This window comes from Apteryx rowi, unplaced genomic scaffold (genome assembly GCF_003343035.1).
Source record: "Apteryx rowi isolate R43461 unplaced genomic scaffold, aptRow1 scaffold_527, whole genome shotgun sequence".
NCBI lineage: Eukaryota > Metazoa > Chordata > Aves > Apterygiformes > Apterygidae > Apteryx > Apteryx rowi.
In genome coordinates, this window is record NW_020450791.1 from 433,098 (window position 1) to 450,693 (window position 17,596).

A 17,596-nucleotide genomic window follows, 5' to 3' on the forward strand; every position below is an offset into this window, starting at 1 on the left:
AATTTGAATTATTCTTCCATAGGGTTTTTTTTTTTTTTTAACCTGCTTCCTCAAGATATCATCCCTCAGCTCTCTTGATTTCAGGGATCAGTGAACAACTGACAGACCAGTCACATGATAGGTCTGTGCAGTCAAGTGCACAGCTGCAAACCCAGTCTTATCTGTGCTTTTAGCTTTTTTTATTCTGGAAGCTTCTTAAGATGATGTGTGATTCCCATGCCAATAAATTCTACTTTCCTACTGAACTCATTAACATGGGCATGGTTCCCTGTTAATACATGTTCTGCTTCTGGAGCAGAGCTGTCATGTACACTTCTGGCTTTTAGTGAGGGGGAGCTAGTGTAGGTTGTCTGCATCTAACTCTGCGTGTACATCTCTTATCTCCAGTACCCATGTTTAAAAGCAATTAGGAATTTCTCCAGCAAACAACAGAATCAGCAAAAACCTCTTCATTCCCTTCGGATTTAGAGCAGACCATTCTTACCTGTTAAGTCAAATAATCAGGAGGTTTGTACTGACAATCCTGGCTAAACTTCATGCGCGTAACCAATAGTTCAGTTATTTTAACAGAAAGAAAGGACATAAAGGAATTTGAGCATAATTTGAAGCTTATGAAGCTTCTTTGGTCTAATCTGCTTTGGATTCTCTGTTTTGGGTAGTGTTCATGGATTCAAAGTCTGTTTCCAATTTGATGTTTGTGAGCCTCATTTTTATAGGACATTGTTGGAGTTTCTCATTTGAATTCTGAGAGTCTCCAAAATGACTGACTTTTTTAACCTAAGACGATGTTCCCTGAGGCTGTGAGATAATGCTTTATGAGTATGTATCTACTTTTGTCTCTGAGGTGATACTAAGTTTCTAGTGAGTTTTGGTTAGGAACGAAGCGTAAAAAGTTTATTTACTGTAGGTAATACTTTGCATAGGCTGTTGTCACCATCTTTTGGGTCGACTTTTTCATCTGTTCCTTTTACTTTTGAGATATCCATAGTTTCATGATTGAGAGAGARCAATTTCCACGCAATGTTCTCAAGTAACTCAACATTTCCTGCTAACATTGTGACTAATATTGTTGTGCTTAAATGAAAAGTAATTAAGTAGTATTTAAAAGAGACTTTTGTTACGCTGATGCTGGAGATGGAGTTTCAAAAGTCCACAGTGAACTCTCAGGCATAAAGCTGACCTAACTGATCTGCCAGAAGTAATTTAGTTCTGCTTACTAACAATTAAGGGCCTGTTGAAAACCTGGCCTTTGATATTTAAATGTATAACAACGCAGAATTATGAATGTTTAAGAAGTAATTCATTTCTAAGCATTGTGAAATTCTCTTAATTTTCAAAAACTATAGAAATGGAAATGCTGTAGGGAACAGAAGGTCTGCCATTCCTTGTCTGACCAGTTGTTTGCTGCATTAAGCTTCCTGTCTTGTTTAGGAAAAATAACAAAGGGAGTGGGGATACCTAAAAGGTGGGGTGTAGGCAGAGAAAGAGCATGTAGCATTGTAAGAGCCACAAGATTAATAAGAGGAGCAGGCACAATGCAAGAACTGGGCTTCTCTGAGGATGGAAAGTAAACCTTTTTAAGGGCTGCAGGGGACTGTAAACAATTTACTGCAGTTCATAAAACTGAGTCCAAACTGGAAGGCAGGGATTTTCCAGCAAGGGTGTGGTAGGCAAGGGAACATTTGTTTATATTTCTCTTTAATGTTTTGTCTGACCTGGTCACTATGCCACTTCTCTATTTAAAGTCAATAAATCTAGATTTTTATTAGATAAAACAGCTTTGGGGCGGGGGGATTTAAAAGCCCTTATGGTGTTTTCTGGGGAAGGAGAAAGCCTAGGCGGACCCTTGCTAAGGCTTTGACCAACTTGGAGTCCCACCACATGTACAAAATAAGACGACAGACATATGTATATACTTTTAACAGTCATTTGGGAATTCTTTTATGTTACTTTTCTTACATGTAGGAGTTCAAACTCCAGTCTTGGCTCTCATTACAAATGAAGACAAATTCTATGGAAAGTGCTTAAGTCAGTACAGAGTTACAGGTTAGCTAAGGTTAGCTGATGCCAGAGCTGGGCCCAAACTCTCATGTATTCCAGAGATGCAGGCTAATACTCATTTTGTGTATGTAGAGAAAAACGTGAATGAACAATGTTCATTTTTCTTATGTAGACACTTCCTGCTTCATCTGTTTTTGTTTCTGCAATGGCTGAACCTTCAGAAAAAAGTCAGACAACGACTGCAGTCACAAAAGCTGTTGAAAGGATAAGTCTTTTTGGAAGCAGGTATATATTTTTAAGGTTAGCTTCCTTTCGTGGGGGAGACTTCTCGGTATTGACCTCCACTACACCTGATTGTCTTCAGATGTAGGAGACTTCGTACAAGCAGTGGCAAAAATATGGAGAAGGCTCCAGCCTTGTGCCAGTGGTTGTGAATTTGGGAACTGCCATCATCTCCCTCTATGTATGCCTTTGCATTACCTTCTCAGACCATCTCAGGTGTAGCAGAGAACTGGAGCCCAACCTCTTAAGCAGACTCTATGTATCTAAGATGGGATGCTGAGATGGTTGCCATTCTGCTTGGGGGTGCCTGGTGTGTGGGGGTTCATCCTATCTTCTCTTTACTTTCACACTGACAAAACTGTTTCTTAAATATAAATGAATTATGAAGAAATAAAACTGAAAAGAATGTGTGTGTTTCAGGCAACAGAAGAAACTTCTGAAAGTTCTTCAGGAGATTGAGAGCCGTTCTGCCTGTGACAAGGATGTATTTCTACCTGATGAAAAATCTGAAGCAGGTTCCACAGCGAGAGAGAGGGTTTGTGTGAATGAGCACGATAACTGATAKTTCTCAATGTATTTTTCTTTTGATAATATTGAGTGATCTTTTCCCTTATGAATAGGGACCTCCTTGGGCTATTTAACTAAAGTGCCTTTTCGAGGTCGAAGGGAACATAAAGGACATCTCTAGTCCACAATTACTGTGTCAACTGTATCTTCATAACAACCTCTTTGATAGAATAAATATTTTTCTCCCCTGTCATAATGGGGCATCTTGAAGACCTCACTCATGTTTTCATCTCGTTTAGGTTGCTCTTCCTCCTTTTGAGGATTGCAGTTCAGTGTCAGATGGCTCCCTCCTTTGATGCTTTCACAACGTGATTTCTCTGTTTCTCTTATGGGCATGGTGAAAGTCATGACAAATTCAGATTGATGCGGACCCCAGTTACACAAATTTTTAAGAGGGTCACTTTCAGGCTTTATTCCATACAGTTATTGTGGAAATTCACGTATCCCATTTATTCTGTATTCTGTTGAAATGTTTTAATTTCCTAACTTTCATTCTTAAGAGTCAAGGAAGCTAAATTTTTGCACATCTGTTACAATACAAAAGCAGTTTGTATTTGTAACTTAAAAACTACTCAGAAATGCATCCGAGCTCTTTACCAATGGCTTTGACTCTCTCTACTAAGAAAGCAATCTCAGAAATTTGTTTCTATTTTAAATAAGAACATACTGCTGTTTACCAGATTACCTGAGCTCTAATGTGTTTTGGATGACTTGGCCATAAACATCTCTTATACCTGTTTCTAAAATCTGTTTTGGTGTAGGGCTCTTAGTTAATTCATGCTTTCAGTAAAACCTCCTAGTTGTATTTTTAAGCAAACAGATTACTATTTGTTAGTCAGCAAGAGTGAGGTCCTTCGTTAGATTCAGATCRCCCTCTTCAGGGTAATCTGAAGAGGAAAAGGGAAGCACAGATCAGCAGCAGTTACTCTGAGATATCTTGTCTACTCAAATTCCTTCTCCTACTGTGCTGTCCTCGTAGTCTGGTCCTGTCAGAGTGCATATTTGCAAGAGACATAAAAGATGGCTGGCTGTCTCTGCCCTTCATGTTCTCGGATGCTATGGGAGGCAAAACATCAAATGCAGTTAGCTGTGCTGGCTTAAAAACCCATTGTTTGAATCTTTACATGAATTTAAGAGTCAAAACTGTTTGGCTGTTATATCTTAGATATGCAAATGCATGAATTGCCAAGAAAAATGTTTACTTAGTAAACACTGTTTGAGAAGTCAATTACTTAAAAGCTGGAAAATGCCAGAATTTAGGTTGCTTCTGCCTCCTTATTTTGACTCATACCATGAAGTTTTATGATACAGTTTGTAATCACAGTTCACACATCATTTGTATAGCAGAAGACAAAGAACAGAGAGCTGTTCTTTCTTTAGGCTTTGGAGTGGGCTGGAATCTAAGAGGGTGAAAAGTTCGGTTCTCTTACTCTGCTGTAGGCTTCCTAGTTGGTATGGGGCAGAACTAGTGGAGTGCAGAATGAGTCAAAGTGAATATTATCAGGATATCCTTGAGTCTGCAAGCTTTTTGCTTCTGATTGTTCAATATTACAGTCATTGTGGGTTTTGTTTTGTCATTTCTATGTTATATTATATTACTATAATATTTCGTTAGGTCCAGACAACAACCAGCGTGGAAATTCGGGATGCCATCTATGTGACTATGGAACTTCTTTCTAACTGGGGAAATCCAGTACATGTGGGCTTGAGAGAGGTGGAGTTCTTCGATTTATGCAATGATAAGATATTTGTCTCTCCTCATGATGTGGACATTCGAAATACCAACTACCCAGGGGATTTGTGCCGCTTGGTCAATAAGAAACTAAATGTAAGCTAGTTTATTCCTGCATGTAAAAAACCCTTCTCTTTATAATATTTATTTAATACTCTATTTTTTTATAAACATGATTGCATTTTTAGCATGGATTCCATGACAGCTATCTGATAATTTTAAAATTACAAATATTTATTATTCACACAAACGGAGCTTCCTGGACAAGATGACTGTATTCAGTTGTTATTCTATTTTAGAGCAGAACTGGATTAATTTGAGTGACTGGTCTGATTTATGTAACTGGGCAGCTGGAAGGATGCAGCTTTAACTCTGCCTCCTTTACATATATGCATTGTGATATGATCTTTGAAGGAGCACATTCAGTTTTTAAAGTTTTGGAGTATAATTGTAATATATCTGTAGAACAAGATCACGGAATGCTAAGGACAGAGAATTTCACTTTTTATAGTATGTCTGCTGATTAACTCTAATTCTTGTGACCTGAAGGTACAGGAGTCTCACTTTCACTTATTGTTCCAGTTGTTTAATATGAATTTAACTACGTTTAGGAGGGAACTATGTTTCTCTTCCCTTGTCCCCTTGTTACCCTTTTACCTTGGGAAGGACCCTGGAGAGATAAGGATGAGTGGGTGTGTGGATATTCTTGAACAAGGGGCTAAGCCAAATGTGTAGCATGACAAAAGAAAAAGGCTGTGCGGCTTCTCTGTGAGATAGTATGATGAGGAGACGTAAGGTGCTTGCATACTAAAGACCCTGGACTTGGGAGAGCTGGGATGAAATCCTGATGCTACTGAAGACATCAGTAAATTTCTATAGCCCTTCATACAGCCAGGATTTCATCCAGGTCTTTATCTGTGCCACAGATTCACTGTGTGTCCTTTGATCAGTCAATAATGCAGAGTATTCAAAAGTCTCCCTATTTCAGAGCTTGCATCCTAGTAAAAATGGGTATAATCCTGGTGGGTGAGGATACTAAATGACTTGGTCTTTTGAAAATATAAATTGCAACTCACTTTGCACTGGTGATAATTTCCTACCTGTAGGAGGAGTGAAAATAGAGGGCATGTACGGAATATTTTGAGATTCAGTTAAAACTCAGTATGGATTATTGTTTCCAGACAAATATTTTTGACTTGAAACATCTTATTGTCTCCTGGAAATTGTAGTTTGGGTATCGTAAATATCCATTCTTATTTATAGGCCATGCTCTCTGATGGGTGACATTTTTACTGAGAACTAGTAATGATTCACAGACTTTCTAGATAACTATAAATTATATAGCAATATAATTATAAATCCATTATAAAACCGTTATCCACAGTATTTCTCATATATTCATATATCCCATTATTCTTAAAGTAATGAGGTTTTATATTTCATTGATTAATATATTCCTTTGATTTGCTGCGATGTAGTCTCTTATCTTGAAGCTAGAAAGGTATTGCATCAGAGAAGATGTAATTTGGACAGGGAGTGTGGTCTTAGAAAAGAGCATGGATATGGGTTAAGTGTACTACAGTTCTCTTCAGAAGTTAATGTCTCCAGATTGTATACATTTCAGATTATAGAGGAAAGTTTTCAAGTGCAGGAGATGAAACAGCGAATAAATGAATCTCCAAGCAAATAATATTTTTTGGCAAAAGCAACACCATTAACATAAAAATTTGCTTTGTGGAAAACCCACTCTGCCATTGATAAAACACACCTTTGATCATTTAGGTGTATGTTTGTACTTGAGTATAGACATACTCTTTTTGAAGATCAGGGATTTTTTTTTTTCCCCCCATCCTTGCAGACTCTTAAGAAGTTTGCTTCCTCCCTTGTAGACAGTGATTTGAATTTCTGGTGTCAGATCTTTGACGTGGTGCCTGAGACTTTAAAACCTGTGAGTTTGATTACCTTAAGTCCTGAGCACTTATTTTCACTGATAAAACAAGACCGTTTCTGTAGGTGCTCTCATCATAAGAATTAGCTTGGGACTGATACATCTTCTGTTGTTTGGAAGAGGATATGCAGCTTTACAGAGATACTGGACAGAAGCATGAGCTGCAGACTCCATTTTGGTACTGACTCTGATGCCCTTCTGTGAAGGCACCTCTGGCTCTGTCTCAGATAATCTGGAGAGATTGGATTCCAGACAAACAAGAACCTCCATGTCCTTTTCTAGGGCATCAGGTCCTGACTTGAGAAGTCTGGAGATGGATCACTCAGTAGGTGGTCTTCTGCTGTTGGCAAATTATTATTATTTTTTTTAACATCCTTGTTCATAATATGACTTGAGAAACAAGATCTGGCTTTGAAGTTGACCCTCCTTTGAGCGGGAAGTTGAGTTCGCACTGGTTTGAGGGCTGTCTGTCATTTCTTTTGATGTTAAGAAGTTTCTGTCTGTCTGTCTGTCTCTCTCTTTTTTTCTTTTTTTTTTTTTCTTTTAAATATTGAAAGGACTAAACCCTCTGGGTACTTCTATGGCTTTTTATGCCCAAAACTGACATTCAAAGCAACATCCATCTCCCAGAGCTTTTTGAGAGGCCTCTAGGGCAGAGACTTCCTCAGCCGTCAGGAGCTTGGTCTAGATAAATTACCTTCTGAGAAACTGTTCTGTTCCTGGTATCTTTGAAGCAGACAGGTGGAGCTTTGTCCTTGCTGTCATCAAGCACACATCTAAAGTATTTGATAAGAAAGTTCTGCAGTTGCTGTTTTCAGGAAGAACTGAAAAACCCACTTCCAAGCAAAATGATGTGGAAAAAATGTTGACTTTGTATACCCACTGTACAAATATATATATATTGTCTGCCCTTGAAAATAAAAAGGGAGGTAACTTATCTGCTAGTCTCAGATCTTCAAGATGTCTGCGTGTACACTCTGTGCCCTTCTTTACCTCTGCTTTGAGGTAGCATTTGACATCAAGAGTTTTAATATTCAGCATTTAAGAGGGAACTCTGAGTGTCCACCATATGCCAATATGCTCCATCAAACATGAGGGATAGTAATCTATGATTGCGCATCTGTAGATGTTGCAACGCTTGCGCACACATAGGCACACAAACAGCCTTTAGTCATAGGACAGCCCCACAACTGTATGTATGTGGTCTTCAAATCCCAGAGTACTGCAATTACTGGTAAAATAACCTTTGGGGTTTTTGAGGAGCTTCATGCTCGTTCATGAAACGTTTTTCTGTCACTTCTATTCTTGTCCCTTTCAATCACTTATCTGTACATATATCTACACAAATCCCAACCTTTCTGTTTCCCAAAAGAACTTTCACTCTTTTSCTTTTTAATTTTGAAACAAGTTGTTTCTTCCCAGCTGCCAGAAGGATACTCTTTCAATATTTGAGATGTTTTTTAGTTCGTGGTTGTGAAAACATCCTTTTCCTCAGTTTCTGAACATATAAAGATAGCACTTAAGAGCAACACCAAGAATTAGGCACGTGATTGTACTTTAAACTGTCTTGATTGTCAGTTGTCTGTAAAACTCGTATCTGGAGTTTGTGTCATGTCTTAGAAAATTTCTAGCTTAGACTTCTGTATATCTGTAAGGATTGGGTCTGTAATTGAAATTAGTTGTGTGTAAAGCCTAATTAAAATAGAGACAGTGAAATAAAATTCTACAGATTCTCATATTCTGTAGCAGGTAAAACAGAAGTGTAAGCACTTTTATAAATTGAAAAATGWTTATACAATGTCCATTGTGCTCAGTGATCCCCATCAGAGCCTGCAAAGCTGATTAATATGATTAAAATAAACTGGGCTTACTTTGACCCTGCAGTTACAAAGCATGGCAGACTGTGTGTCATTGGTAAACATGCAGATATCTCACTGGGACAGCAAGCAGCTGACCTTTATCTAATTGTCCGGCTGTTGTGGGCTGTCTTACCAGCAGGCAAGAGAGTTGGATTTATCATTTGAAAATGAGGTTAAGGTTTTGCTTTTAACTCAGTAGGCTTTATCAAGTGGTTACTTTTCTGATTGGTTTACTTGGGGGGGGGAGGGCAAATTAATCAAAATATTCTGCTTTAGGAGAAAGAGTATTAAGTGAGTCTGCTTGTATGTGTTTTTAGACTGCGAAGGAAAGCTTTCTTTGGATGTGCCCTTTCTATCCGCCCGTTCAGCTTTACTTTGTTATCCGCAATCCCACCCGGTCACGCGACTTTGGTATATCCAAGATCAAGATTTGGAATTACAACGCAACAACTCTTAGTGTAAGTAGTCTATTCTCAACTCCTGTGTATGTATGCCCTGCCTTGTCTAGGGAAACCTAGCTTGATCTTATTTCCAAAAGTATGAAATAAAAACAGGTACCGTTTCTCTAATAAAAGGGGAGGTAGGAAGTTTCCTTGTCTACTATGGAATTTTGCTTTTATATTGATTAAAAGTGGTAGCAGTGTAAGTGTTAATGTTTTCACAGGCACAGATAGTGTTCTCTTTCAGAGCTATTACAGTTCTCAAAAGAGATAACAAAAGGCTTTGCATATTGTGTCAGTTAATCCTTTACTGTGGTGAGAAATAAAGATACGAAGGTAAGTGCATCTTAAAGTTCAGGACGCTCTTTGGGACATTTTATCAGAATATAAAGAAATATTTGTTTGATTTCTCATATATATATGTATAAATAGGCTGACTGTCGCTCAGTTTTGGTTTTGTTGCTTTAATTCCAAAGTATACTCATTACAAATGCATAATAAATCAAATAGTCTAGTATTACAAGAGAGACATCTCATGGCAGATGGTCACTCATTTGTGTATTTGAATTTCACTGTGGAAATTATTCTCGTTTGTACAATCATTTGTGGTGTTAAGAAAAAAAATCCCAGGTACTGGATCAGAGAGGATTTTCTATTCTGGATTACAGATAAGATGTTTGTCCTCCTGATTTTGCTCTTAGCCATGTTTATATATAAGCACATATGTTAATTCATACATATGAAAGCAACAGCTTAAGCAAATATAACATGATTTACATTTATTTTCTGGAAGCTGAATAACATTTTTCTGTTAAAATGTGGGCTACAGAATGTTCTATTAGAACAGATCCTCTTAGAGGATGTGAAAGGGACTGCTGTTTTTGGAGGTAATGTTATGATTTGTTGACAAACATATTGAATGCAATGTAGGAAATATGGGTAAAAGTATTTCTGTTTTTCAAGACGCTTCCCCCCCCCCCTTTAATGAACTACTGTGAGACAAGCTGTAAAATCTATTAGGAGTATAATCCCATGGATTTCAGTAGTAGTGCAGCAGTCTACACTGATTAAATAAATCATTCATTATCCTTACTGTGAAAAAGTAGTACAAAGCAGTTCTGCCTAATTCTATAATTTGTCATGAGGAATTTTTACCTGAGAAGTGTAAAAAAAAAAAAAAAAAAAAAAAAAAAAACCAAAATATAATTATCTCTCCCTGCTAATGTAAGTCCAGACCCATATTACTTTGAGATTTTTTTTTTAACCATTCTAATTATTGCAGCCTCCTCCTCTCCCTCCAAAGCAATGCAAGTGGGAGGTGCCCAGGTAATTCTTAAGGATTTTTTTTTGCAGAAAACATGCAAAAAAAATTCAGGCCAGTACTTCTGGATTGTTGAACATATTTGAGTTTCAGAACTTGAGCCTCAGATCAGAAAAACGATGTCTGAAAGGAACTATTGAAGTCAGATCACCTCATTATCGTAGATGTATTGATTCAGTGCATTACAAGGAAGGTCTCATAGAATGCTTCATTTTGTCGTCTTTATTTGCGTCAGATGAAGTTTGTGAAAAAGGAGGTCATCTTTAGTGTGCGCGAACAGATCAAGACTAAGAATGGATACCCAGTTCTTTTCTTTAAGTTTGTCTGAAATAGGCTTTCTGTAAAAACTTGCTACATGCTCGAAGTTTCATCGTTACTTGAATCTGTTAAAGGCCTTTTCATAAGGTCCAGTATAGTGCCTGCTGTATATTTTCATAAATTTGTGAATGGAATTAATAGTTCAATGCATGAATGTTATATTTTCTGGGATGCCTTTCTGCTTGTTTATCCTGTGTGTACGTTCATGTTCGTTCACTAGAGTTGGAGATTTTTTTTCAGCCTTAGACTACCACTATGGTGCACTGTCCATAGGGGTGCAGTTTATCAGTTCCTGGCTAAGCTGGAGCTTTGTTCACACTAGCATATTTCCAGCAGAGATAAGTTTGTACAAGAACTTTTTTCTATCTCTTGACTTATTTTTCTGTTCCTTCTTTTTCCCCTCTCCCGTGAGGAGAAGTGAGGCAGAGGAAACTTCAAGTCCTCTGTCCAAGTGTAGTTCTTGGAAGAGTGCATCTGGTTTCAAGCTTTGCCCCTCATTCACAAAAGTAAATAGCACTGTTGGGTGACAAGGAATGCTATCTCTGCCACTTGATAGGAAAGCCCTTTCCCAGCAGGCCCTCTTTGAGGGCTGAAGGTACAAGCCAAGAAGGAATGCCAAGAGAAACTGTAGAATTACTTTCACAAAATATTTCAGTGTTCACTGACATTGATATATCTGCTTGCTCTTCTGAGAAATTGTGTCATTCTAATTATTGTTCTGGGAGGAAAATAACTGTCTTGGATAAGTCTCGAATGCTTGTTTGTAGGGTGGCTTTTTGATGAAGCTACTCATGAGAGTAAGCTTCTTGGTGGAACTACTCTCGTGAGTAGTTGATGGAAGAACTCTCAGAGCAGTTTTTCTGAGTAGTTTCGTCAAGAAGCTGCCCTACAAAGAAGGGGCTTTTTCCAGCCTCCCTGTGCTGGAAGAGTAGAAGTGCTGCAAGAGGCTATTCTGTCAACCTTTCCTCATTACCACCTACTGCTAAGCAACTGCAAGCTTAGAATGGAGTAGGGGAGTATAAAAAGTGGAGTTCTGCACATTCTTTGTTCTTGGAGTCCTTGGGATCTATTCATATTTTTCCTCCTTGAGCCTCTGTGTGCTCAGAATTTTGGCGTGAGAGACTTTCATTAGCTGTTCTACTGACAGTTTTTGAATAGGTGGTGGTTCTGAGCAATCATCTGTTTTTAATGCCTGCTCCAGTTCAGTCTGTCTCTGTTGTTTAAGAAATATCCTTAGGTTTGGCTGGTTTATCTTAATACCTCTCATACATGTTACTATTTGGAAAGTAGTAGAATGGAAGCTGTAAAGACTGGCTCAGAGTGCATGTAGGAATGAATAACTAGAGGCACATGAACACACTTGTACTTGAAAGTGAAGGAGAAAATGATTTGGAAGGCTGAGAGTGGAGGAAACTAAATCAGTATTCAAGGAGGACTGACTTCCAGGAGATGACCATGAAGGATGAAACTGAAGCTTAATCAGTACAAGAAACCTCAGTTTCCATGAAAATATGGAAAGAAGAAATTTTTTAAAGACTCCATGTGATGAGCACATTACAGAAATTGAGAGAGCAGAAAGGAGATGGATTTCATCTATCTTTTATATTTTTCTTTGGAGATACCATTTTTTTTTCTTTAAGAGGGAGGGAAAGTTAGATGGTAAAGAGAATAGAAAGAGAATAAATTCCAACTTTAATGGAATGAAAAAATCAGGTTTCAATGGGTGCCACAGAAACAGAGAACATAAGAGATTAAGTTGTGAATGGTAGAGTTGTGTTTGAGATAAAGGCCTTCAACTTAAAGGCTAGTTAAGCATTGGAATAGCCTATTGAGGCAGATGGCAGAATCTTATTCAAAAACTGTGGAAAAACAGATTGTTCAGGCATTTCTTTGCAGTGGTATAGTGTATTTTCTTCAGAGCAAGGAGATGGACTGTTTTTTTTTTTTGATGTCCTTTCTAGGCCTGTATTTCTTTAACTCTTTAACTTTACTGGCTTTGATCTGGGTGGCTGCTTGCTGTATACCTTATGTATCATAACAGTGGTAAGTCTTAAAGATGCTGTACCAACTATGCCTCTGGAATATACTTCTGGATGAAATACCTTTATACTTAAGCTTGGCTTCTTTGCTCAGACTTTTCTAAGTATTTAAACCTTTATTTTCTAGGTGGCTGACAGGATGGTTTACACTAGTGTCTAGGAGGGTCTTTTAATAAAATCTTAAATATTCCATAGTATTTTCAACTTCTTTGAACTTTTCGGTAGTAAGCAGATAAAAGCATGTTATTGATATGAGATTTTAATGGTTTTTGTCTATATATTGATTAAATATTCAGATGTCAGAATTTCAGAACAGTGATATCTAATGTTTGAACAGCATAATGGAAAACTTCATACTCTTGTTTCTGCAGGACCTTGATGTAGGAGCAAAGAAAGTGAAGCTATATGTTGATGAAAATCTGATATTTGATGGTGAATTAGAGAGAGGCTCTGGAGATCTCATCACTGATTGTAGCATTACAATTGACCTTACACATCACAGACAAAGTGTCACTGCACATTCTTCAAATGAAAGGAAAGAAGTAAATACAGCTGCATTCACAGATGATAAGGAGGACCTATATTTAAAATATCTGCAGCCAAACAATACTTCGCTATACTGGAAGCCTCTGCCAGAGGAAGATCACCTTGAGGTTAAGATGAACTCAATCAACTTTATGAAGGAAAAGTTGACTGAGTTAGAGGATGATCTAAAAGTGTTACCATCTCATGTTCGTATGAAAGATACCAAAGAGGATGCAACAGTAACAACAGTTACGGAGCATATTCCATCTGATGAAGAACTTACTTTGAGTGAGGAAATAGAAAAACTAACGGGAAGAAAACTGTCTGAATCTGCAGGTGCACTTCCTTCTTGGTTACAGTCACCATCCCATGTAACAGAGAATGATCGAGGTATTTCCAGTAAGCAGAAGCCTTCCTGGCTTGCTACAGAACATTGTTTAGGTTTGAGATTTCAAACACAGCCAGATGGAATCATGAAAAACTTCTCAGGTCTGACTAAGGAGGACGTCAAATGTCAGAGAAACGAATTGGGAAGATCTGGCTGTAGAAACACAAACAAAGATGAGAGGTCACAAATGCTAACCAGAAAAGATGGCAGTGGTGGCTTTGACGTTTTGGAGCAGCTTTCTAACAAACAGTGCTGCAACCTAGAGTATCCTGCGAGTGGAAGGAGAAGTGTCAGATATGGAAGAAAGGAGGGGTTAAGCACTACAAGTGTTGTAGAACGTGATTCAGCACTCAAAGGTGAGAGCTCACAATAGCAACCTCACTGCAAGCACTTTTTGCATGTTTTCCATTTCTGGAAGTATAGAGAGTAAGATTATGTGGTTCTCATTTAGAGAAAGACTCTGAGTATTGTAGTATATGTCCTACACGTGATGTGAAGCACACTTTTTTTTTTTTCCTGAAGAATTTACATTCTGAATTAGTATTTTTAAATTTATTTGGAGAAGATTGAAGACTGAATTTCAGTCTTTAATTATGTTCTATAAAGTGACAGTCCTGCAGACAGCAAAATACTTGCTAATATCGATGAAAATCTGCAGAAAGATTGAGGAAGAATATGGCCTTGAGGTAGTGAGTAAATTTACAGTTTTTCCTTCTGTAGTAGGTTTGTGTCTTTTGCAATGGGAATATTGGCCACCTACTGCAATTTCTACTCTTCCTTCTTTTCTTTCATCATCTTTGTGCATCTCCCTCTTACTTTTGTCTACACAGTGCAGGGGAATAAGGAACAGATATCCAAGCTGATGAATTCCTTAATCTGAAAATTTTGTGGCCTAGCACGCCACAAATTTACAAGCTTTGTTTAGGAAGCAGTACAACGTGCTCTCTCATTATAGGGACTCTAGAATAAGAAATTCTGGGCAAAGACATTTTAGGCTAGAGGCAGAGAAGCGTTATACTAAATATAAGCAAAAGTGGATTGTTTTTTTACAAGCAGATCAGTTGTAGCATAACTGCTAAGGGCAGCCCTTACCTGTTGGGCTGTTTTTTTCATTGAGGACTAAGCTACCTCGAACTGTCTTGCTCATGGAGTCTGAGCACAGTGCTCCTGTTTTTAATACTGCCTTAGAAGATTGCCTCTCTTGGCGATCCTGATGAGTGTTGCTTTATCCCTGGTGGTGAACACCACATGTACTTTAAAAAACAAGCCTGTAACAGTGCATGCTTTTCCTTACTTGAATGACTGCATGTCAGGCTAAGCAGCTTGGCAGAAGCAAGAGACTTAACCCCACAGGTTTGGGTTTTGTTTAATAGTATTTAAAGACAAGACTAAGAGGGCAACTCTATTGAGGAGTGATTTGTCCAACTGTGACCCTGGCCCTAGCTATGCAAGGCAAAAGCATGCAACATTTTCACTTCATCAGAAAGTTTCTTACAATGTGGTGGTTTTCTTCTCCGTGGTGTAAAATCTAGAAAAGAGGGAATAATGTGGTGGTTTTCTTCTCCGTGGTGTAAAATCTAGAAAAGAGGGAATAATGTAAGCAATTAAAGGTTGTATACTCTCAAATCTGACTTTTGAAATTGCTGGTTTTAATCCCTTGTTTTGCTTTATAAGCAGAAACAGGTGGGATTTTTTGTTTTTCTTTTTTAAAATTTGACTGCCTAGGTGAAAGAGCTCTAGTTTCTCAGGTGTTCGCAATTTTGCTCTGGTGTATACTTTACAGAAGAGAACAAATAAGACGTTATTTTTTGCCATTGATCTCAATATTTTAACCAAGCTTATCTTATTCTCAGCCTTCTGTCTGTGACAGAGGTGGCTTGTGCAAGTTTGCAGGCCAATGCCTGAGCCCTGTCATGCAGCTCTATATTTGGTAGGCCTAAATCTCTCATTTCTTTGTTTCAATGCTGTTCATCCCATTCTGGGATATATTTTATTTTATAAATCCTTTAATCAGGTTTTGCCTTATGTTAAGGAATTGAAGCCTACTTGTAATTGGAGCACATAGAATATAGAATTTAACTGAGGGTCTGTGACAAGCAGCGTAAGTGATTTCCCTACATTCAAAGCAGAAGACTTGACTGAATCACAATACAGCATGTAAAGCTTCTCTTACTGGATTATGTTTTCTTTTAGCTTTTGTTTTGATGTGTGCTAAAATTAAATAAAAGACTAGAAACAAAACAGTAAGAGATCTTACAGCAACACAAACTTCGCTGCATATGCTGTGTATTTTATGTAATTCTTTTTCTTATGATATGCATATAGATGGCCCTCCTGGGAGAGAGCAAGGATCCATCGGTGTCAGTCGTGAGCCAGTGCTAAAATACCGTTAGCTCAGCATCCTTTCTCAGAAAGTAGTCGGTAAGGGATGACTGGGAAACAGGATAAGAACAGGGCAAGCAAGTAGTACTTTCCTCATACTGTCCCAGCCTACCACTGTGTGCAGCTTAGGGACTTCCTGAAACAGAGGTGGGGTCTTTCCATTCAGTAGGCCTCAACAGTTTATTATTATTTTTTTCTTTCACAAAACAGCGCAGTCAGTTTTTGAACCCAAAGAATTCCCCAGTTTAACCACCTGTTGGGTGATGAACTGTCCTTTGTTTGTGCTGGCCCTGTCACCTGTGAGATTTATTCTGTAGCCCTAACGCTTACTCGTAATGATTGGAAAATTGGCCTTGTTTTTTCCTTTTCCACTCGTGACTTTACATACCTTTTTCATATCTCTCCCTCAGACATCTCTGCTTGTCTATGAAGAGTTCTAGTCAATGTAATTATTATTCATGTGGAAGCTGCTCCCTGCTTTTAATCATTTTTGTCATCCCTCTCCAAACCTGCTCAAGTTCAGCTGTATCCTGCTGGAGGTGGGGGACCTAGATCTGTGTAGCCATGTTCTGCCTCTGGCAGTGTTCAACAGTGTTCCTAGGGAAGAGCAGGAGAACTGGGCAAGTTCTGGTGGTACTTGCTGCTTTCTACCAACCTCCAGCAATCCGTGGCTAAGAAATTTCTGGGCGTGGGTGATATATCTCTGTTCAATAATTCTAAACAGCACTAAAATAGGTTTTGTTACCCACAAGTTGAACCTTCTGTAGCCTTTAACCAAACCTTTTTTTGGATTTCTGTTGATCAGAGTATATTTTTAATCTCCATTTTTCAGTTTCAAGCCATATGTCACTCTCTTTTGGGGGCTGTTTAAGGTAGTCTTCGTCATTTTGTAGTTCTTCAGCATTGGATGACTTGTCTCAAAACGAACAGCATCTGGCAGAAAAAGGCAAAACAAGGCCCAGAGAATTGGAAGAAGAAGTTGCAAAAATACACACAAGTTTTGGGTGTAGATGTAGTATAATTAACCATCAGAACAATATCCATGAAAGGGTAGCATGTTGTAGATTGTATTTGGATGTTTTCATTAAAAATACGGTCTGAAGAAACAGGAAGGATGCTTAGAGGCAGGAATGCCAATTGGTATTCCACGGCACGTACTGTATAAGGTTATTGGACAAAGGTGAGGAGAATAGTTCTTTCTAAACTTAAAATATTTGAATTTCCTTCTCTTGCTGCTCTGTGTTGGGAAAACAGCATTTTATAAGGATATCAGAAATCAGGCCTCAAAGAACAAAAGAAATTGCTTAAATAGGATAAATACCATCTTGCCTTCACCCATCTGTTCACCAAAGCCCGTGTTTGCGGTTTCACACGTTTTACACTACCTCTGTTCAAAAACTTTTCAACATTATGGAAACTGTGACCAAGTCCCACTGTAATAATTTCCGTTCAGTGTTAAAATGGTAAAGATTTTGGGGTATTAAACTATCACCTGAGGGTTATTGGGGTTCTGATTGTGATGTCCTTCCTCTACTCTTGCTCAGAGCAAGTTTAGTCTTCTGGTGCTTAAGACTCTTATGGAAAAATTGAAAATAAAATTCCCAACACATGTTTGTTCCTGGCAAAATAGCATGCCACCTAGCTACTTTTCTTCTATTTGTACTGCACTGTGCAGGGTAAAGCTATCTCCAAAGTGGAGCTGAGTGAGCATTAACAACAGGGAAACAGGTTTAAGTGTTTCCCTAAGAATGGTGGATTTTAATTGGTATGGGGCTAAGGGAACTGCGGTTTCCC

General features: G+C 38.2%; 1 protein-coding gene across 7 annotated transcripts in view; it reads left to right on the top strand.

Moving 5' to 3' along the window:
* Positions 1-17,596, top strand: part of KIAA0556 (KIAA0556 ortholog) — an 83,005-nt gene that overhangs the window by 25,184 nt on the left and 40,225 nt on the right. For all 7 annotated transcript variants that reach the window (XR_003255888.1, XM_026080579.1, XM_026080580.1 and 4 more), the window contains 5 exons: positions 2,174-2,286; positions 2,704-2,818; positions 4,466-4,678; positions 8,707-8,847; positions 12,879-13,776. Coding sequence is in view for 6 of the 7 variants with exons in the window: in XM_026080579.1 (XP_025936364.1) it covers positions 2,174-2,286; positions 2,704-2,818; positions 4,466-4,678; positions 8,707-8,847; positions 12,879-13,776 (1,480 nt within the window). In the remaining variant the exon portion in view is untranslated. The remainder of the gene's footprint in view (positions 1-2,173; positions 2,287-2,703; positions 2,819-4,465; positions 4,679-8,706; positions 8,848-12,878; positions 13,777-17,596) is intronic.